We start from the raw sequence: 23,107 nt of genomic DNA, 5'->3' as shown, positions 1-23,107 counted from the left end.
TATAACCAAGTTATTTGTAAAGTGACATGGAAGAATGGCAAAATAACCAAAGAAGTCTTCCTAGGGAACAGGGTAGCACTTCTCAAAGTGTGTTTGGAAAAACAAATCCCATGAAATGCTTTGATAAAAGGATACTATGGTCAAATACATTGGGTAAATGCTGCATATAATATTTCTTCATTTGGAGATTCATAACCCATGTAGCATATTAAAAGCCCTGAGAAGTCCTGTAGTAAAGAAATTAACTTAGTATTTTCCAATTTTTAAAATTGTGGTAAAATACACGTAACTTAACATTTACCGTTTTAACCATTTTTAAGGGTACAGTTCTGTGGTGTTGGGTACATTCACATTGTTGTGCGACCATCACCACTGTCCATCTCCAGAATATTATCATTTTTTTAAACATAGAACTCTTTTTTTTTTGGCCAGACATGTATAAACTTTCCATGGAACATTCTTTTTGAAAAGGTAGAGTAAGGAAGGCCTTCACAGAGTAGGTGAAATCCAAACTGAGGAGTTGAAGGATCTGATAGGGTGCGGTCTTTTTGAAATAGATAGCTTCTTGCCTCATTCATATGAGAATTTAGGACTTAATGTTGTTCATGGTTGTACCAGATTGTCTCCATGGTGGTAAAAGCTTACATGGGACCTAGCTACAACCAGGTATCTGCTCAAAAAAAAACAAAGGGTGAAGGGAGTGAGGACTGTGGTTAGGCTAGATTGTAGTCTGTCCTTTCTTCTCTCCCTGTACTTCCACTATCTTATTTCTAGCTTCTTCTCCCATACCCCCATTTAGACTATCCCATAGAAGTTATGTCTTGCTTCCTGGACTATGTATTTTTTTTTCCTCCTGTTTGGTCCTGACTGCTGTCCTGGGCTGCATTATTACTGTTGCCAGAATGTGATGAGGTCTGGCTATTTCCTGTAATGTGCGTCAGGTTGTGTTTGATTTCAGGCAGAATTGGCTAAATTACTAGTCATAGGCAAAAGCTGCTAGGTTCATTTTATAGGTATGGAAACAGAAGTACAATCATTGTTAGGATTTTTTTTATGTCATTTGAAATGACATAAGGATTAGGAACTAATTTTGGAGTTTTTTTGTGTTAGATTTGGTCATATTAAAACTATTTCTTGCTGTTGAGGCCAGGGAGCCCTGAGTTATCCTCTTCATTCTGGTTATGCTGGAAGATGGGGCCCTTGTTAGCTTCTTGACTAAACTCAGAAAAGGGTTTGTTGGGGAGATGTTTTTCTAGCAATATATATATGAGACAGTGTTCTAAAGAGACCTGTTATGGGATCAGCCTCAGTCACTTTTTGCTTGTGTGCTTTGGTGTATTTGAAGGTTAGTTTTAAAGCATTGGTTTAGTAGTCTCATGGTTTATCTAGCAAAAGCTTTGGCTCAAGAGAGCTGTAGATAAATACAGTCATGCACCACATAATATTTCGATCAACAACAGACCGCATATACGATAGTGGTCCCATATGATTAGCACTATATAGCCCAGATGTGGAGTAGGCTACACCATCTAGGTTTGTGTAAGTACACTCTATGATGTTCGCACGACGACGAAATCGCCTAACGACACGTTTCTCAGAATGTGTCTCCTGTTGTTAAGTGACAACATGACTGTTTAATTAATAAAGCTAAGGAGTTTTGTTTCCCCATTCTTTGATAGCAAGTAAATATGCACAAGAACCTAATTTATATTTTTTTTCTGTTGATTTTCTATTTTGCCAGGAACTTGATCTCAAAATAGCAATTAAGTCTTGTCGCCTAGAGCTAAGTACCAAAAACAGAGAACGGTGGTGCCATGAAATCCAGATCATGAAGAAGTAAGTGTGCTTGATGACTTATATTTCCCCAGTTCTGCAGCCCAGCCAGATGTCAGTATAGGGAAGGAGGCCAGCAATCCACTCTTCTGAGGATCTTTTTGGGAACATATTTTTCTCTTTCTCATTAAATATATGTTCTATTTCAAATAACATCATATTACTAAGTAAGTTTAGTTTAAAGAGTCAGCTAGGTATTATCAGACTCTTCTTCTGGATCTTGGGCAATGCTCATCTGTTACACTTTCTAGTTAACAATCACTACTCATTTCTTTACTCTCAGCTATTGTTTAATGGTATATCTATTGCTGTGTAAAAAATTACCCCAAAACTTAGTGGCTTAAACCAACAAACATTTAGTATCTCACAGTTTCTGTGGTTTAGGAATTTGGGAGTGACTTAGCTGGGTGGTTCTGACTTGGGAGATCCCTTCTGAAACATCCCAAAATGTTAACTGGAGCTTCAGTCATCCAAAGGTTTGAGTGGGGCTGGGGTATCCACTTCCAAGTTCATAAATATGACTGTTGGCTCGAGGCACCAGTTTCTCACCCCATGGGCCTCTCCACAGGGAAGCTTGAAAGTCTTCATGACATGGCAGCTAGCTTTCTCCAAAGTGGGTGATCTGAGAGAGAGCAAGATGAAAGCTGACATATCTTTTATGATCTTTCCTCGGAAGTCACACTCCATCCTTTCTATCACATTCTGTTTGTTAGAAATGAGTCACTAAGTACGGCCTACACTCAAGGGGAGGAGAATTAAGCTCTTGAAGGGAGAAGTGGACATGTTTAAAAATCTCCACAGGTAGTGTGCTAAGTGCTTTGCAAATAATTCTTCTAGTTGTCACAGCAACCCTGTATTTAGGTATTATCCCTATTTTATAAATGAGGAAGTTGAGGCTCATACAGTCATACATCTGGTAGGTAATAGAGTCTGGATTTGAAATAAGCACTTTCTGACTTCAGTGTCTGTTTCAGTTCACTTTAGTGGTTCTCAAACTTGGCTATGTGGCAGAATCACCAGGAAAGCTTGTTAGCAGTATAAATTCTCAGGCCCTACTAATGGAGATTCTGTTTCTTTAGGTGCCTAATACCTGGGAATCTGTTCCAGTTTTAAGAACCACTGAGCATGATGATGATGATGGCTAGGATGATATATTGTTAAGATAAAAAAAAGATGTTAGAAAACAATGTATAGTGTGATTCAGTATTTATTGAAAAAAATGTATTTGTGCACAGATTAAAAACTGGAAGGAATTATGCTAAAATTTTAATAGTGTTCACCTCTGGGTGATGTTGTAAGTGATTATGGGAGAGGCAGTATGATATAGGCTTTAGAGCCAGACTGCCAGATTTGAATCCTTACTTGACCACCTACTTGCTGTGTGATCTTATGTTACTTAACCAATTCGTGCTTCAGTTATCTCCTGTGTGATGAGACTATTAATAAATCTACCTATAGTAGGATTATTGTGACAAGTAAATGAGTTAGTGTATGTAAATTGCTTACTACTTGCCACAAAGACATGTAATAGTAGTAATAGTATTTTTATCTATATTTTCTTTTTAAAAATTATTAATTTTTAATTATACATATGAGAAATTAGAATATTATAAGTAATGCCAGCTTTTCTTCCCCACACTGCCCCCTAATTAACTACCATTTCAAACCCAGTTTCTTTTCATTGGAAAAAATTTTTGATTATAAATTTTTCCCCTTCTTGTTAGGTTGAACCACGCCAATGTTGTAAAGGCCTGTGATGTTCCTGAGGAATTGAATTTTTTGATTAATGATGTGCCTCTTCTGGCAATGGAATACTGTTCGGGAGGAGACCTTCGGAAGGTAGTGTGGTTGTCTTGAAATGACGACATATTGAATCATGAACTTTAGCAGTGTTTGAATGACATTCAAGGTGATAATCTTGAATAAGGGTCAATAAACTATGGCCTGTTACCTATTTTTATGGATGTTTTCTTACTACAGCGGTAGAGCTGAATAGTTGTGACAGAGACTGTATGGCCTGCAAAGCCTGATGTATTTACTGCCTGGTCCTTTACAGGGAATGTTTTCTGACCCCTGATTTATTTATTTATTTGTTTATTTATTTTTTGTGAGGAAGATCAGCCCTGAGCTAACATCCATGCTAATCCTCCTCTTTTTGCTGAGGAAGACCAGCTCTGAGCTAACATCTATTGCCAATCCTCCTCCTTTTTTTTTCCCCCAAAGCCCCAGTAGATAGTTGTATGTCATAGTTGCACATCCTTCTAGTTGCTGTATGTGGGACGCAGCCTCTGCACGGCCGGAGAAGCGGTCCGTCGGTGCGTGCCCGGGATCCGAACCTGGGCCGCCAGTAGCGGAGCGTGCACACTTAACCGCTAAGCCACTGGGCTGGCCCATGACCCCTGATTTAGAGCGTGCGTTTTTTTTTTTGTTAGTGGTAGTGGTTGTAGGGACTATATTGATGGTGTTAGATCAAAATATCAATGTTTAAGGTGTTTATAAAAAAGTTGTTTTCTCTATTTCAAATCTTTCTTTCCTATCTCATTTTAAATCTGCTGTAGGCTATTTTTATATATATCTGTGAGATTTTTCAACATTTTTCAATTTCAAACACTTTCCCCCTTTATCTTTACTTGAATAAGCCTTGTCATGAAATTTACATGTCCTCAGTATGGATTTGGTAATTTCCTCTTATATTTTCTTAATTTTATTTTATTGTTATTTTTTTCTGGTGAGGAAGATTGGCTCTCAGCTAACATCTCTTGCCCATCTTCCTCTTTTTGCTTGAGGAAGATTGTTCCTGAACTAATATCCGTGCCAATCTTCCTCTGTTTTGTGTGTGGGATGCTGCCACAGCATGGCTTGATGTAGGTCTGTGCCGGGATCTGAACCCGTGAACCTGAGCCTGCCAAAGCAGAGAGCACGAACGTAACCACTATGCCACTGGGCCGGCCCCCTATATTTTCTTAATCATGACTTATTTTCTTATTTGAATATTCTATTAGAATATAGTGATTAATGTGTTGCTATTATTGCCCAGCAATATTGGCAGTATACATTTTTAGACTTCTTTTTTTTTTTTTCAGCTACTCAACAAACCAGAAAATTGCTGTGGACTTAAAGAAAGCCAGATACTTTCTTTACTGAGTGATATAGGTATGTAATCAATATGAAAATACCATCATAATTTAATGCCCCTTTGGTCTATAAAAGATTCTGTTACTACTTGGGAATTAAGGAAAATTGCCAATGTACTATACAAAGCATAGATTTTTAACATCTATAAGAAATTATTAGAAAAATTTATTACTGTTGATGCTAAGTTAAAACTAGGATATTTTGTTATTTATTTTTTGGTTTTGGCTAGAAGTCCATTTTTGACTAATAGATGTTCCAATTGCTGACAAAAAAATGGTGTCATTTTTCCTAGGTCATGGAGGCCAAAATCTAGTTGAAGAGGGTGATTTAGGTGGGAGGAAAAGGCTACTAGGGTAAATATAGGGATTTTCTCAATTGCTTGTTCCATTTCTTTTTAATGTTAATTCTCATAAGTTAAATGAGCATGTATTATAATTCTGCAGTACTTGTTTAATGTTACTGGATTTTCTGTGGAGAAAATCTGAACTGCTACAATATCGTTAATTGAGTAGTTATGATGGTTCATATAAGTTTGAGCATCAGGGCACATCTGTACAAAATGTGAGATGAATTTTTTTTTAATTTAGTGTTTTCTATTACTTCAAAATACATTTTAAACTTTATTTAGGGTCTGGAATCCGATATTTGCATGAAAACAAAATTATACATCGTGATCTAAAACCTGAAAACATAGTTCTTCAGGATGTTGGTGGAAAGGTAGGTGAAACCTGAAGAAATGTTCCATGCCAATGAGTACAGTCTCCCTGATGTAGTTAGTCTTTGAGGTTTGGTGCCCTTCCTGTATACTCACAGCACTCTATACTTTTTCTATCCCAGCCCTCACTACACTGAACTGTGGTTTTGTGTTTAGTTATTGGTCTCCTCTGCTAACACAGTGGCTCCATTAGAGAAGGAACAGCACCTGTCTGGTTCACTTCTGTTTTTCTAGCATAGGATCTAGCAGAGAGTAGGCAGTGAGTAAATAATTTGTTAATCCTTATAAAGCACATCCAAAAAACACACACATCCTGGGTCTGCTTTATTTCAAGAAAAAAAGGTATGTTTACTTAAGTATATTTCTTATTTAAGGAAAAAAGCCTCATTTTCCTCCCCAAAGTCCTAAGTTCCATATTTAATTAAAATTCAAAACCTTGATTTCTTAGATTCCTAAATGAATCATCTTGAGAAGAACCAGAAATTGTGAATTGACTCCTGAAATATTTGTTTTTATCGGAATAATTTGAGAGTTTTCTTGCTGCTAGCACCCAAGTTCCATTCCAGTAAAGACGTAAAGCCAAGAGTCTGAACCTTGAATTGGGTTGTGTCCTGTTTAGTTAGTGAAGATGGTGGTCAGCTGGAGGTGATGAAACCTTGATGATGATGCTTCTGTTAGGAGCTCTTCATGTATGCTTGGCACCAACTATCTCTGCTTTTTCTGTGTGTCCAAAGACTTCAGGATATTCTTGAAGTTAGGTGTTTATTCACATTGATCTACTTTAAGATGATATGATGCTTCTTCTAAGTCACACCTACCTTTGCCTTGATCCTTAATGGATCAAGCTTATTGTGAATATACCAAAATAAAAATTAATAGCCAATCTATATTTAGTTTTTACCATGTCCCAAGCACTGTGTTAAATTCTTTTCTTTTACTGTTTCATTGAATCGTAATAACAATTCTGTGAAGTAGGGATTGTTAGTATTACTGCTATATGGGAAACTGAGTGCAGGTAAGTAACTTGACCAAGATCACAAGGTTAGTTAAGTGATAGAGCTCAGGCTTGAAATACGTTTGTGTTACTCCAGAGCCCAAGCTCTTCACCACCAGCCTTAGAAGGACATTGTTGTCTTTCCTTTTCAAAATTCTCAACCATTTAATACTTATTATTTTGCAGATTTTGCATAAAATAATTGATCTGGGATATGCCAAAGATGTTGATCAGGGAAGCCTGTGTACATCTTTTGTGGGAACATTGCAGTATCTGGTAAGACATGTATTATTTCTTTGAATTTAAGGGTACAAGATTCTCGTTCTTATTTCTGAAGGTCATAAATATAGTAGTTCAAAAATAAAGTAGCTTTTCTCTGGTAGTGTTGACGTTTAAAGCGTTTTCCCTTTTTAAGGCCCCAGAACTCTTTGAGAATAAGCCTTACACAGCCACTGTTGATTATTGGAGCTTTGGGACCATGGTGTTTGAATGTATTGCTGGATATAGGCCTTTTTTGCATCATCTGCAGCCGTTTACCTGGTAAGAAATGGAAGAGAAGTTTGTTGTCCTTAATGGGAATGGAAATTTTCAGTTGCCTGCATTCCCCCCCCCCCCCGCCCCCTTTAAATGGTATAATTGCTTTTTAAACATGTGATTGAATAAAATTAAATGGCAAAAAATCTTAGAGTGTTTATGAGAATCAGGTTGTCAACTGAGGTAGTTTTTGTTTTTGTAGGCATGAGAAGATTAAGAAGAAGGATCCAAAATGTATATTTGCATGTGAAGAGATGACAGGAGAAGTTCAGTTTAGTAGCCATTTACCTCAACCAAATAGCCTTTGTAGGTAAGTATATTTTAGTTGAGGAAGTTCACCTCAGTTTCTTTAGGGTTGTAAAAGTAACAGTAGAGTTGTCTGTTTTAAGTAGCATTATCCAGTAGAACTTTCTGTGATGATAGAAACATTTTATGTCTGTGCTGGCCACATGAAGCTATTGAGCACTTGAAAGGTGGGTAGTGTCACTGATGAACTGAATTTTAAATTTTAATTAACTTAAGTGTACATGCCAATAGCCACTTGTTTTTTATGGAAAAAAGTTTGTCCCCTGTCATTTTATAAATTATTTTAAAATAAGATACAAAATGGTACAGACAAGTAATGAGAAAGGACATGGACAACCTATAAAATTACCTTTTTTATAACACTGAAGGAAAATTGGAACATAATGATTTTCGCCCTATTTTTGTATGTTTTCTAGTTTAATAGTAGAACCCATGGAACACTGGCTACAGTTGATGCTGAATTGGGATCCTCAGCAGAGAGGAGGACCTGTTGATCTAACTTTGAAGCAGCCAAGATGTTTTTTATTAATGGATCACATTCTGAATTTGAAGGTTAGTTTGAATGGGGTCAACTTCATAAGACTTGCATTGAAGTTAACAAGTTTATTTGGAAAATGAGCATAAATATATTTTAATAATCTTTTCCTGATACTTATTTGAAAAAGACAATTATATTCTTAGAGCTGATGCGTTTTTATTTCTTTAGTAAGCCTTCTCAGTTTTGTTTCTGTGTTGTCTTCGTTGACTACTCCTTTGAAGCATCTTTAGGATTTCCCTTTTCTCGTACTGGTGCCATTATCACCTCATAAATTTAAGTCAAATCATACTGGATTTGTTTTGGTGAGGAAGGTTCCCTACCCGGCTTTCATGCCTCAATACTTCCTCCCCATCCTACAGTCCATGCAGCATGAACTGCCCATCTCATCTTCTGAAAATGCTTTTTTATTCTCCTGTCCAACAAACTAACATAGTTCTTTCTTGCCTACCAAGTCAAGTCTAAACTGATCTGCTTGGCTTTTTTGGGCTTTCCTAATGCAGGTCTACCCCAACCAAGTGCTTGCCTTGTTACCCTTGACTGCTTCTCTTACCCTTCACTCGGGACCAGCTTGTCACTGCTCCTTATGCCATCAAGCCCATTATCTATTTTTATTCTTTGACAAGTGCTATCTTTCTACCCAGAATGATCTCTATCTCTGTGTATCTCCTCACCTACACTGGCACATATTCAACTTCCTTTCTCTCCGAATGGTCTCTGCCACACAGTTTGTCATTTAATCATATTTACTATATTCCCTAATTGTTTCTCATCTTCCACTCATGCGTCCATATAGATTATCTTCTTCAATGCTGGGTTCGTTTTTACTACTTTTATTAACAATCACCCACCCTACCACCATGCCACCCCTACCCCAGCATTCTGTATAAAGCAGGGATGTACCAGGTTCTCAGTAAATATTCACTGATATGAACGAGAGGTTCTATTATGCTGTATACCCAGAAACAACTCTCATCTGTTGTCTTTTCCATATTGATTGCTTGTAGTAGATACGGTTTCTAAAATTGAAATGAGAAAGTATAATCATATAAGGTTTTGCTCTAATCTTGGCATACTTTATTAAATGGGAACTTGAGGCCGTATTGATGTCGTTCTTCGCTAACATTGAAAAGATATCTGGCTTCTTGATTTGGTTTTCTTCCACTGTGACAAGGAATAAATCATCCCTCAATGTGTCAGCCAAACAGGACTTGGTGACACCTTTTAGTTCTTTGTTGCCTCCAAAAATTTTTGGTTGTTTATCTCGGATTTTTTTCAGACTTGTCATGGTAATTGTAGCGTCATTACTGCTTTGAAGGAGTCTGTGAGCATCTGCTTGTCATAGGGCATGGGGAAAGAATCTTCGTTACGTGTTTTGTGGTCTATAGATTTTAGTAACAGTTTGTGGCACCGCTGTTTACCTATCTGTGAATCTGGACAAATGTATTTATTTATTTATCTTTTTTTCTTTTTAGCTCAAGTACAAGTAATATGTTCTTTAAAGGATCAATATTATTGTGAGGTTGTGCAGAATAAGGTGTCTGTAGGGTACTATTCATAGTAGTTCAGGGATGCTTCCTAGGCATGATAATAGGACTGAATTTTGAAGGATAAGTAAGAGTTAATAAGGGGAATGGGCAAGGGGGAAAGATTTACAGGTGGGAGACTGTCATGAACACAGAAGCCTGAAATACTTGGTATCATTGTAGGATATGTTTCTAAGGTGTTTATTATATTGTTTGGGGAGGGAATGATGTCTGTTTGATTTTCATTTAAAAAAGAAATCAACAAAACAGTTACTGAAATATTTCTTTCCCTTAAAAAAAACAGTGTAGAGAGTCTGATTGCATATTTTTCCAAGTATTTATTATGAAAAACTGTAAATATGTAGAAAACTTGAAAAAGTATACTGAACTTGCCACTGAAGATAATGGTGAAACAGGAGTATTGAATTAATCCTTTTTTGCCTCCTCGTTCATGACCTTAAGTGTAACTATATCCTAAGAGTCACTCCTTGGTTTTCTCTTTTTCCATAGTAGTTTTCTTCCTTTTCTTTGGCAGTCTCTTCAGTTGTATAACTTTAACTATAACCTAGATACGGATGACTCCCAAATTTATCTCCTCCTTTGTGACTTTTCTGCAGAGTATTTATAACTGCTATATAACTATACCTGGTGACCCCATTGGCACCCAAGACTTAATTTATTAAATACTGAACACATTTGCTCCATTAAATCCACTTCTGCAGCTTTTCCTGTGCCTGTTACTTGCACTATTGCCTTTCCACCTACCTGGGTGAGAAACTTTGACTATCTGACTATTCCTTCTCCTTCAATCTACATATCCAAATTATTTTGTCAGATTTATCTGTTGAATGTTTTAACAATTCAGATTCTCAATTTAGAAAGCCTTCCATAGTTCCTTTTTGCTTGTTGAATAAAGTCCAAACCCTTACACTGGTATTCAGAATCTATCTTGTTTTTTTTTCATCCTACACTTCCAGCTTTATCTCCTATTATGCCCTAAGGGGGCATCATCATTTTATGTACATTTGAACTGGATTACTTATATCCTCTGATTATGCTCATTTCTTTCTACCCCTCTGCCTCTGCCTGCCTAGTTGTTTTCTGCCTAGAAGAACCTTTCTTCTTTCATTCTTTTCTTGTTCTAATCCTTTTTCTTTTTCAAAGTTTAGCTCAAATAGTGCCTTCTTATAAAGCGCCCCTTTCCTCCCACCAAGAAGTCTCCTTTGGAATCTGCACGATACATTATTATAGTACCTATTGCATTTTGCCTTGTGTTTTAGTTCTCTTAATGTTTCTTAATATCTTCTATTTGCCTATTATCCTATGGAGGGCAAGGATCATAAATTACTCAATTTGCATACCCACTACCACCACAACTCAATAGTATGTACCACAGTAGGCACTCATTAAATATTTGAGTGAACAAAAAGTTTAATTGAAGTTGTATTTCCTCTCCCTTTCTTTTTTTTTTTTTTTTAAAGATTTTATTTATTTATTTTTTCCCCCCAAAGCCCCAGTAGATAGTTGTGTGTCATAGCTGCACATCTTCTAGTTGCTGTATGTGGGACGCGGCCTCAGCATGGCCAGAGAAGCAGCGCGTCGGTGCGAGCCCGGGATCCGAACCCGGGTCGCCAGCAGTGGAGCGCGCTCACTTAACCACTAAGCCACGGGGCCGGCCCATCCTCTCCCTTTCTTTTGCTTCCTTCTGGCTCAGCTTTGGTAGTGGGATGCCATGATCACGTACCCTAGTTTGACATATACTTGTGTAAAAGTAAATGTCTACCTTAGGATTTTCATCCTAAGTTTCTGCTGTTGCTATTAGTGGCAGGTGTCATAGTGTGAAATCTGCCTAGACTGGGAAGGAATGGAAGGTCTCACTTGGTATACTTGTATTGTAAATCCGTGTCAACTTGAAGATTCCCTTCTCATCCCCCCACCTTTTTTAAACATAAAAGATTGTCGTATATTAAAGGAAAGTTAATGCTTTACTTGTGTAATAAGCATTTCCAGCAGAGATAGTTTTAATCATTTGCATGTAATGATGTAAGGCATTGGAGAAACATAAGTATTAATTTTGTATGGCTTATCTAAGGACAGTGGAAGGAAAAGGATTTAAAATCATGTTGTGTTCAAAAGACTGACCTCTAACTCTGTGGCTGTCCTTAGTTACCTGGGTAGAGCCCTACCTAACTCAGTCTCATACTCAGGTGGCCTGTAAATAGGCTGCTTTCGGTGGGGCTTTAGGTGAGAGTAATAAGACTGTTTTCTTATCTAACTTTGGGCTCTTAGGCAGATCAATGCTCTGAGATTTGGTTGCCGTATCTGAAAAATGAGGATAACAATGCTTTTTCCTGTTTAAAGAGAGGCCTTGCTTTCCTATCACATGATTATTTCTTGAGATGATCTAAGAAGTCAGACAGATATGAGTTCAGATCTAAGCTCTACCAGTTATCAGCCATGTGATCCCTAACAAGTTAATGTCTCAGAACTCTGATTTCTCTCTTTGCCAAAATAGACATTAGAAGATCTAATTAACAGGGTGTTATGTGAAAGCACCTAACTCTGTGGTTGGCATATATTAGGCACTTCATAAATGGGAACCTTTACTTCCAGGTCTATGATATGTTTCTCAGAATAAATAAGTGTTGCCTTTTTAAATTGGGGTTTTTATTTCTTGATTTTGTGCATCCTTAGAACTAGAAAGAATAACCTTTGAAACTCTGTTCCTTGGAAATAACATCTGTTGTGGTAGAAAAGCAAACTCTGCTCTTCATTTTTCAGAATATTATTTTATAATTATAGAAGATCTCATCTTGGAAAATGATTAAACCTTGTTTAGTGCAGAGATAATGCCTTTTGCTCGTATACCCTTTAGTATCTAGCACTGACTCTTTTATGTAGCAAATGATCCATAATCATTTCTCTTTTTTCTTATTTATACAGATAGTACACATCCTAAATATGACTTCTGCAAAGATAATTTCTTTTCTGTTACCACCCGATGAAAGTCTTCATTCACTGCAGTCTCGTATTGAGCGTGAAACTGGAATAAATACTGGTTCTCAAGAGCTTCTTTCAGAGACAGGAATTTCTCTGGATCCTCGGAAACCAGCCTCTCAATGTGTTCTAGATGGAGTGGTAAGAGAATTCTCATATACCTAGAGTATAAGAAATCTGTTTGCATAGAGGGAGTGCATGCCCTGCATTTTTTGATGCGTACTTGGAATCCCTTGGGGGTGGTACACATCTTATGATTCTTCTTTTAGTTTTATCTTACTGATTAGTCTTATCATTGCTTTGCAAGGTGAACAAGGAAAAAATGAAACATTTGTTGTTTTAAACTTTGTATGACTTTCTCTTTCGTGCTAGTTCTCTCCTGCCTCTTTCTTTCCCTTTTTGTTCTTAAATCCTAGAACCTTCAAATTAGACCAGTAGTCTCATAGGTCCTGCCAGAGGTAGATGGCTGGTAAAATATGATTGTGGTCATGACTCTTTTTTCTTTTTCTTTCTTTCTTTCTTTTTTTTTTTTTTTTGTGAGGAAGATCAGCCTTGAGCTAACGTCCATGCTAATCCTCCTCTTTTTGCTGAGGAAGACCGGCTCTGAGCTAACATCTATTCCCAATCCTCCTCCTTTTTTTTTCCCCAAAGCCCCAGTAGATAGTTGTATGTCATAGTTGCACATCCTTCTAGTTGCTGTATGTGGGACGCGGCCTCAGCATGGCCGGAGAAGTGGTACATCGGTGCGCGCCCGGGATCCAAATCCGGGCTGCCAGTAGCGGAGCGCGCGCTCTTAACTACTAAGCCACAGGGCTGGCCCCATAAATCAATTTTAAAACACTTTCCCTTCAGTAAAATCCTTCATGTCCATTAACTGTTAATTTCCATTTTGCTCGCCCCAGGCAACAAATTTACTTTCTATCTCTATAGATTTGCCTTTTCTGAACGTTTCCTGTAAATGGAATCATACAATCTGTAGTCTCGTGTCTGACTTCTTTCACTTAGCATTATGTTTTTGAGGTTCATTCATATCATAGCATGTATCAGTACTTCATTCCGTTTGATTGCTGAAAATTATTCGCATTGTATGGATATATATTGTTATGACTTTTTGCTTTTGTCCTTTTGAGTCTGGTGATTGTTTTTCACTTTAGCTCATACTACAGTTATTTATTTATTTTTCCTAAATAAAAGTTTAGACCTTAAATCTATAAGATGTATGCTAATGAACATTGACTTCATTCATTTGCATTTCATAGTAGGAAATCTGATGCTTAAGTGCTTGGAGAACCTAGAATTTTCGAAGGTCTTTTTTTTTAATTGTTTCTTTTTCAGAGAGGCTGTGATAGCTATATGGTTTATTTGTTTGATAAAAGTAAGACTGTATATGAAGGACCATTTGCTTCCAGAAGTTTATCTGACTGTGTAAATTATATTGGTAAGTATAGTCAATTTACTGACTGAGCTTTAAACCTGAAATAATTTTGACTCCACATGATTACTAGAAATGGTCTTTTGATGTTTCTGTTCTGTATCTCATACTTCAGGTTTCTATATGTGGTGAAAAATGGATTTATATAGTTTGTAAGGTGAAAAGGTAGATTTTAAATCACTACCAGATCCCTCATTTGGGAGAAAACTTACTTTCCTGAGGGTCGGGCTCTCCCAGAAGAATGAATCTCCACTGTTAATTAAGTCTACATTTTAGTTGCTTCTTCATTATTTAACCGTGTTCAGATATTTCCTCTTATCCCATGAATACTGCTTAATGTTCAAATGTTTTCATCTATCCTGTGAGACTTATTCTTTTCTTTCGAAGAAGTTAAGTGATCAATTTCTGTCTACCCCAAACTAAAATCAAGCGCAAAATTGTAAAATCAAGAACAGAATTGAGGGTCAGCCCCCATGGCCTAGTGGTTAAGTTCGGCAGGCTCTGCTTTGGCAGCCTGTGTTCAGTTCCTGGGCGTGGACCTACCCCACTTGTCTGTCAGTGGCCATGTTGTTGCAGCAGCCCACATACGAAATAGAGGAAGATTGGCAACCAATGTTAGCTCAGGGTGAATCTTCCTCAGCAAAAAATAAAATAAAAAACAACCCAGAATTGAGCATAAGGGCTAAAATTATGTAATCTTTCCTTTCTGTTACCTTTTTATTAGTTTTTTTTAAGAACAGTTTTAGATTTACTGAAAAATTGAGCAGATAGTACAGAGTTCTCATGTTACTCCCCTCCCCCCACATATATAGTTTCCCTTAACATCTTACATTTGTATGGTACATTTGTTACAATTAATGAACCAATATATTATTATTAACTAAAGTCCATACTTTATTCAGATTTTCTTAGTTTTTATCTGGTGTCCTTTTTCTGTTTCAGGATACCCCATTACATTTAGTTGTCATGTCTCCTTAGGCTCCTCTTGGCTTTGACAGTTTCTCAGACTTTCCTTAAGGCTTTATGATGACCTTGACAGTTTTGAGGAGTACTGGTCAAGTATTTTGTAGGATGCCCCTCTGTTCCAATTTGTCTGATTTTTTTTTTTCTCGTGATTAGGTTAGGATTATGGGTTTTGAGAGAAAGATCACAGAAGTAAAGTGCCATTTTCACACAGTATAAAAGGGTACATACTGTCAGCATGATTTATGACTGTTGGTGTTGACCTTAATCACGTGGCTGAAGTAGTGTTTGTCAGGTTTCTCCACTGTAAAGTTTAGGTCTTTTCCCCCCCTTTCCATACTGTACTATTTGGAAGGAAATCACTATGCAGAACCCACGGTTAAGGAGTAGGGAGTTATGTTCTCCTTCCTTTCGGGTAGAGTATCTATATAATTTATTTGGAATTCTGCACACGAGATCTATCTCTTCTCTCTCATTAATTAATTTATTCAACCATTCTATCAATATGGATTCATAGATATTTATTTTATACTTTGGATTATAATCTAATACTAGTTTATTTTGTTGTTCAAATCCTTGCAGCTTTGGCCATTAGGAGCTCTTTCCGTTGGCTTCCTGTGCTGCTTTTACTTGCTCTATCATTGAGAGGGTTTTGTTTTGCTTTTAGCACTTCCTTTCTTTCTGGCACTACAAGGGGCTCCAGGCCCATCTTGTATATTTCCTGCTCCAGTCCTAGAATCAGCCATTTCTCCAAGGAGTCCTGGTTCCTTTAATTGAAGAATAGTATTAGAAACCAAGATCTGGACACTAGGTGTGCTTCCTGCTACTGGGGTATCATTTCTTAGGCCTTTTCAGACTTTATTTTTTTAAGTATATGATTTTTTTTTTTTTTTTTTTTTGGTCTATTATAGGAAGCCTCCGGAGTAAGTGTAGGTATATAAGAATAGAAGAAAGGTTAATTGAGGCTAGTAATAATTATTAGGGGAGGCAAAGATTTTTCCAGATACAAAGCTTTATTTTGTTAAAATCTGCTTCAGATAATGTGTTTTCTCAATATGAACCCTAATATAGCAACCTTTCTCTGAAGGTTTTCATTGGAAAAAAGTAACAAAGAATATAATTGCTACCTTAAAATATAGGATGAATCTCTTTCAATCTTGGAGAATTTCATAATGTTAAAATGGAATTTCATTGAACTTAACACATACCTTCCATGGTTTTAGAAAGTAGCATTCCCTTTACCAAAGAAAGGGTAAGAGATAATCATAAATAGATAATTTCATAAGTCTGGCATTGAAGAAAGCATAATTTATTAGAATTCCATTTAGCCTGTATGTTTTCCTGAAGCTGGTTGGTAGTCCAGGAGATGAAGCTTATTATTCAGAGGCAGGAAAGACGGTGGCAGATTGTGAAGGAGATGGGACTTGATTTAGAACTTGAAAGAAATAATTTGGATTATTGTAGAGAAAATAAGAGTATTCCAAGTTGGAGAGAAGCAAGGGAAAAAAAAGACAAGATACAGGAATAATAGCAAGCTTTGTGATTATGTAGTGATTATGTCTTATTCATTTTTATTTCCCCTTGTATCTGGAGCAGGGCTTTTGTGGTGCAGGTGCTCAGTAAACCTATATTGAACTGAAACAGTAACAAGTGGTTCTTTTTAGCATCAGTTTCCAGCATCTATTGGAATGATATTTGTGTGGACAGGAAATCACAAAGAATGATAAATGAACTCTAAAATCTTAAAAAGTAACTCCCCTGTCCTTTTTCCCATCGTCTTACATATAGTACAGGACAGCAAAATACAGCTTCCAATTATACAGCTGCGTAAAGTATGGGCTGAAGCAGTACACTATGTGTCTGGGCTAAAAGAAGACTACAGCAGGCTCTTTCAGGGACAAAGAGCAGCAATGTAAGTGGATTCTGTTGTTTATAGGCACAATGTCAAGTGCATTAATGCTCGAGAATTAATCTTGCCAGTTTTCACTAATCAGTATTCCACGCAATACTAAAATACTGGGCCAGTTTGAAATGTAATATTCTGATAAGACTTGTAGAATTCTTACTAACGGTCTGAAACCATCCAGTTGCAATGGCTTGAGAGTAGTTCCTGAATGGTTCTAGAGTAAGAAGATTGTTTTATCATAGAATATCACAGGCAGGAAGTCTTTAGAGACCAGATTTTAGAGATCAGCTGTTTCTCATGGATTGATAATAGAAACTTAGGCTTTGGGCTTATGGCAATTTAAGATTTTAAATTTTTGTCCAGTGTTTCTGAAATGCTAATATCTTTTTTTGTTGTTATGGTTTAGGTTAAGTCTTCTTAGATATAATGCTAACTTGACAAAAATGAAGAACACTTTGATCTCAGCATCTCAGCAACTGAAAGCTAAATTGGAGTTTTTCCACAAAAGCATTCAGCTTGACTTGGAAAGATATAGTGAGCAGATGACTTATGGGATATGTAAGTGTTTGAGTAATATATTCTAGCCTCTGGAAGCCATCTGCGATTTTGCCTTCTTGTCTCATAGGCAGATGTTTCACGTACATTCACATTAGAACAAGAGACAGGACATCTCAAATCATCATAAACCATGTTTGTTTTGAATGTTAGCGCTCTCTCTTTTTTTTTAACCTTTAGTTGAGCCACTTTACAGGGATTTTTTTTCCCCCACAATTGGGCTAAAATTGTTCAACTCCAGAAAAATACAAAAGTGATACAAGAACTTGTGATTTTCAAACCTCATTTTTAAAATAGATACAAAGTCTGTATTGGGGTGACTTCTTACCCAGGGAAGTGTCTTAAATTACTTATCTTTCTGTAAATAATAACACAAATAATTCCAGGGTTTTTTTTCTAAACCACCTACTGTGGAGTCCCACTGTGTTTTTATTGTACACAGCTTTCAATTTTTCAGTATTTGACTCCAAGCTTATTCCCCTTCAGATATACTAAGGAAATATAAAAAGCAGAGTTAAAATTCAAATAATAAACTGAAGGGATCACCATCAGCATTTCTGTTTTCTTTCATGAAACAATCCTTTTTTGGGAAACAAATCCTGTGTTTGTATACTTGTCCTGAGCAAGATATGTATATCTCAGAATAAATGATTAGCAGTGTCCAGTTGGGTGAGTAAGTTTACACACTAGAGCTGGTTCTGTGATTGATGTTTTATTTGTGTATTATAGGCATTCTGGTGAATAGCAAAACATTATAATTATTTCGTCAAATTATCTTTGGTTTGGCTTGCCAGTTTTATATCTTATATAACTTTAAAAAAATGAGGTATACTTTTGTGTGCTGATATTAAAAGATCACCTGGGTCTTTAATGGCAGCAGTGTTTTAAGTTGGGGGAAAAAGCAAAGAAAGAAAAGTATGGATAGGTGGTCTCTCTTGTGAGGGAAAAGGGTATGTGTCTGTGTAACAAATGATTAATGATAAGATCCCTTAGGGTGGAGGGGAGGAAGAGAGTCTTTTGTTTTTATATCCTTTCATAGTGTCTAATGTTTTTAAAAAAAATCATGTTTCTGTATTACTTAAAATTTTTTTTTAAGACAAAACCATCTGTATTAGTTTCCTAGGGCTGCCATAACAAATTACCATAAACTGGGTGGTTTAAAACAAGAGAAATTTATCATCTTATAGTTCCAGAAGCTAGAAGTCCAAAATCAAGGTGTTGGCAGGGCCGTGATCCCTCTGAATCTGTGGAGGAGAGTCCTTCCTGGCCTCTTCGTAGCTTCTGGTGGTTTGCCAGCAATCCTTGGCGCTCCTTGGCTTGCAGCTGCAGCACTTTAATCTCGGCCTCCGTCATCAAATGCTACTCTCCCCTGATGTCTGTGTCTTTGTGTCTCTTCTCCTCTTCTTATTAGGACCCTAGTCAGACTAGGTTAAGGGGCCTCCCTACTCCAGTATGACCTCATCTTAACTTAGCTAATTGCATCTGCAAAGACCCTATTTCCAAATAAGGTCACATTTTGAGTTACTGTGGGTTAGGACTTCAACATATCTTTTGAGGGGACATTTCGACCGATAACACCATTTTTGATGTTGCTGAGGTAAGAAGGTGGGCAGGTTAGTAATTAAAGCTGTGGCTATTTCTGAGATAACCAATTTAGACTTTTTTTTTAGCTTCAGAAAAAATGTTAAAAGCTTGGAAGGAAATGGAAGAAAAGGCTATCCATTATGCTGAGGTAAAATCACTGAGCTCATTCTGTGTGCTTATTCATTCCTGAGTCTCCCTTAGAAATTATCTTTGGTTTTGATATGTAGAGTATTTTTCATGTCATTCCTGAATATCAGATAAATATGTAGTAGATGCTTTGTGTATATAGAGGGAGGTACCATAGTGGATAAAAACAAGGGCTTTGGGCAAATGAGAGTAAACTGAAGTCTCACTAAGCTTCAGTTTCCATATTATATTATGGGACTGTACCTTTTTTAGTACGGTTATGCAGATTAAATGAGAGTAAATAATAAATGGTAGTTATCATTGTTACTGTTATGACTGTTTAGATAGAGTGGCTGCACGTCCTGGTTTACCTGGGACAGTCTTAGTTTATATCTGTCTTGCCATAATTCTCAATAGTACTTCCTTTAACTCTCAAAATTATGCTGTTTTGGACAATAAATTATATGGTCACCGTAGGTATAGATTATTCTATAGGTGGCAGATTCCTTCCTTACCATGTACATCTGTCCATAGTCCCACTAAATTGTTGTTCTCCTTGATATCAGTACTTACCCTGAGGACAGGGGTGGGGCAGTTGGTATCCTGGGGTGGGAAATCCAGTGTCTGTCTTTCTGCATCCTTATTTAAGGCAGTCAGGAACAAGAGGCAATGAAAACCATAGAGCTGAAAACCACAGGGTAATGAAAACCATAACAATGGTTTTGGTGGCCACTTTTTCTCTGTCTTGTTAGTGACACTTCTATCTTTTTGCTTCTCAGGAGGAGAAAGCAAATGCTAGTAGTTTCCTCTTGTCAAGAGAGAAAAGAGAGAAGCATAGGAATAAGTATGTTCTCATGTGAAAGATTAAGTGTCAGAATCTGAAAGATAAAAAGGCTTGAACAAAATCAGTGTTTCATCTTAAATCATTTAGTTCTCCTACTGTAGCAGCAAGTCATTCTCTCAGTTCTGAGTTCTTTTCTGTGTTGTCTGGTGGTGAGCTTGTCACTTCCTTTGTGTTTCATCATATTTTAGGTGGGTATCATTGGATACCTGGAGGATCAGATCATGTCCCTGCACACTGAAATCATGGAGCTACAGAAGAGCCCTTATGGAAGACGTCAGGGAGACTTGATGGAATCTCTGTAAGGATGTGCTCATGTTGTTGGTATTGGTGTCTATAAGTTTTGTAGCAGGTTGTTCTTTCTGCATACATCTGGCAGATTAAGCCTGTATGTTGTTCTTTTCTATAGTTTTCCTTTCCTCAAATACATCGGCATCATATGTAAAAAAGGAAGTTTTTTCTTAGTCACAGGAAATTTTGGAAATAACTCTTTGCGTTGACTTTTGCTTTTTGAATCAAAGCATCTTTTCATGTGAGTGTTAAAAAGAATTTTTAAAGTATTCTGAGTTACAAGCAATTTCCATGCTTACCAAACTTCTGGTCCAAGATATTGTGTATTAAATACTCTAAATGAGGTTAACTTCCTAAGTGTTTGGATTAGAAACTTCAGATTCTTTCTTTAGTCACAGGCCATAATTTTTGCCCATTTAAGTGTTTCTGGTGCACGGATGTTGTATATGTGGTAGTAGATCAGAGCAGATATGAAGTATATTCAACTTTGCATTTTAAGGTCTTGCTTATTACTCAACAAAATGCTCTGTAAAATATTCGTTGGCAAATGTACTTTAAAATGGAATCATTACTCTATTCAAATAATGTTATTCATTTCAAGTTGTGGATTATTAGAGTCATTAAATTATCTTCACATATGGAAGCATTTTTTCTCTTTCATAGGGAACAGCGTGCTATCGATCTATATAAGCAGCTAAAGCACAGACCTTCAGGTAAGACACTTTTATCACAGTACACAAAGGCATTTTAGGAAACCATCACTAGCTTAAGAAATCCAAGGGATTGGATTTTAAACAAGCTGCAGAATAAATTCCAGTTTTGGTATTGCCATTGAGATGTTTATGGTACAACAGCTGTTTGTGAGAATTTAAGATATTAGAAACGCAAAGTAATAAGAAAATTGAGATGGAAAAATTTTAAAAGGGAAGTGAAAGGAAGGAATGAAAAAGAAAAAAGGAACTCAAAGAAGGGGAAGAGGAAGCAAGAAAATGTGCGGAAAGATGGAAAAAATAAATGCTGCTTAAGATTATAGAGGTTGGAAAGAATTTGACTTGGGTTCAGGTGTGGAATGGTCAGAGGGAAGGCCCATGTGCTAGGCCAGAGCAATTTACCTTGAAAATGATGCATTCATCTGCACTGGTCACTGATTACTTGTTTCCTTCACAAAACAATTCCTGTTGAACATCTGCTAAATGTTTGTGAAAATGCTTTGAAAACTGTAAAGTATTGTGTACGTGCAAGATATTATCCTTCAGTTAAAAACTGATTTGTTTTGAAGGGTTACAGAATAAATAAAAGGTGAAGTCTGTGCCCTAATTTGCTATATACCTAAATTGTAAAAAAGATAAGTTTTACACTTTAAAATTTGCAAACATATGCAAATTACTATACATGTGAAATTGTATTTAACAAATAACATGATCTCTTCTACATTGGTTTTTATTGTAGTGGAATTTTTTCAGTTTATTTCTACAAACATTTGTGAGGTATTTATAAGATAGGCACCTAACCCTGACTGGCAGTCAGGGATGGTTAGAGGAGGTTCCTGCAGGAGATGACATCTGAAATGAGCCTTAAAGGATAAGTAGCAGTAACTGGGAGAAAGGAGATGGGCTCTTGTGTATATGAGTATAGTTGGTAAAGACATGTACGTGTAGCACTTAGCATGTTTGAGGAAATGCAGCGTGACTGGAGTGTAGAGTTTCAGGAGGAGAGCAGTGTGGCTGGATCATAAAGAATCTGGTATGTCATGGTAATGAGTTTGGATTTCATCATGATGGCAAGGAGAAACCCTAAAAAGTTTTCAGCAGGGGAATGGCATGATCAGATTAGCATTTTAGAAATACTGCTCTAGTACCATTGTGGATAATGGATTAAAGTGTGGCTAGGCTAGAGACAGAGACATTAGTTATGAGGTTGTTGAAATAAGCATAGCTCAGTACATAGTGGGCCATGAGCTAAGACGGAGAGCCTGAACTGTGGCAGTGGGGTGAAAAGGAGAGTAAGGGCAAGAGAGATATTTAGAAGGTAAAACTGATAGTGTTGGGTGATGGATTGAATGTGAGTGGCTGGAGATAGAGTAGGTAGTCGTGGATGCCTCCCAAGTTTCTGGCTAGGGCAGCTGGGTACATTATACTTTCCACCACCATGCATTCAGGGTGAAAAAAAAAAAAGCCAGTTTCACTTAAGAGTCCTTGATAAAGCAGTAAAAATTGTATTTAAATCTCCACCCTCAAGTACATGTCTTTTTCATATTCTGTGTGATGAAGTGGGCAGTACTTATAAAGTGCTTCTGCTACCTACTGCAGTATGATGGTTGTCTTAAGGAAAACCACTTTAGCGGTTGTTTACCTTGCTTGTTGACTGGCCTCTTATTTAATGGAACACCATTTTTACTTGAAAGAAAGACTGTCTGACAAACTATGATTATTCAGATTTGGGTATGTGGCAGATATTTTCTCAAAAATTAATGAAGCATGCCTGTCACTCTAAGGACAAAAAACAACAGTATTTGTTGTCAATCATAAAATTACATGTTTGAAGCAAAAAATTAGAGTTTGGGAAAACTTGTATCCATCAACTGAAATTTGTCAACTTCTCAATCCTTAAAGACTTTTCTGATGAGATCGGTGGTGATATTAAAAAGATCTGCAAAATTGTGAAACAATTGCCAGTTTTCTCACTAAAATTTTTTTGTTTTAGAAAATATAGTTACTTTTAATAAAAATACATTAACAGGTAATGAGTTTGTTGTTAGTTTTAAATGAATAAATAAATATTTAAAATTTTTTCAGTTTAATTACTAAAAAACTCTTTGGGGTTCTTAAGAATTT

At 36.7% G+C, this 23,107-nt stretch overlaps 1 protein-coding gene across 3 annotated transcripts in view; it reads left to right on the top strand.

Annotated features, from left to right (window-relative positions):
* The window catches only part of CHUK (component of inhibitor of nuclear factor kappa B kinase complex), a 33,694-nt gene that overhangs the window by 2,504 nt on the left and 8,083 nt on the right, over window positions 1-23,107 (top strand). For 2 of the 3 annotated variants that reach the window (XM_058543757.1, XM_058543756.1), the window contains exons 2-16: window positions 1,742-1,836; window positions 3,558-3,672; window positions 4,917-4,986; window positions 5,597-5,685; window positions 6,864-6,953; window positions 7,093-7,217; window positions 7,414-7,521; window positions 7,934-8,069; window positions 12,522-12,716; window positions 13,911-14,013; window positions 16,759-16,882; window positions 17,283-17,434; window positions 19,102-19,163; window positions 20,174-20,283; window positions 20,937-20,986. In XM_058543757.1, the coding sequence (XP_058399740.1) occupies window positions 1,742-1,836; window positions 3,558-3,672; window positions 4,917-4,986; window positions 5,597-5,685; window positions 6,864-6,953; window positions 7,093-7,217; window positions 7,414-7,521; window positions 7,934-8,069; window positions 12,522-12,716; window positions 13,911-14,013; window positions 16,759-16,882; window positions 17,283-17,434; window positions 19,102-19,163; window positions 20,174-20,283; window positions 20,937-20,986 (1,624 nt within the window). Of the gene's footprint in view, window positions 1-1,741; window positions 1,837-2,546; window positions 2,635-3,557; window positions 3,673-4,916; window positions 4,987-5,596; window positions 5,686-6,863; window positions 6,954-7,092; window positions 7,218-7,413; window positions 7,522-7,933; window positions 8,070-12,521; window positions 12,717-13,910; window positions 14,014-16,758; window positions 16,883-17,282; window positions 17,435-19,101; window positions 19,164-20,173; window positions 20,284-20,936; window positions 20,987-23,107 lie in introns of those variants that run through there. The other variant, XM_058543758.1, reaches the window with a different exon arrangement.

Source organism: Diceros bicornis, chromosome 6 (assembly GCF_020826845.1).
Source record: "Diceros bicornis minor isolate mBicDic1 chromosome 6, mDicBic1.mat.cur, whole genome shotgun sequence".
In the NCBI taxonomy this organism is placed as follows: domain Eukaryota; kingdom Metazoa; phylum Chordata; class Mammalia; order Perissodactyla; family Rhinocerotidae; genus Diceros; species Diceros bicornis.
This window is presented reverse-complemented; position numbering and strand designations above follow the sequence as displayed.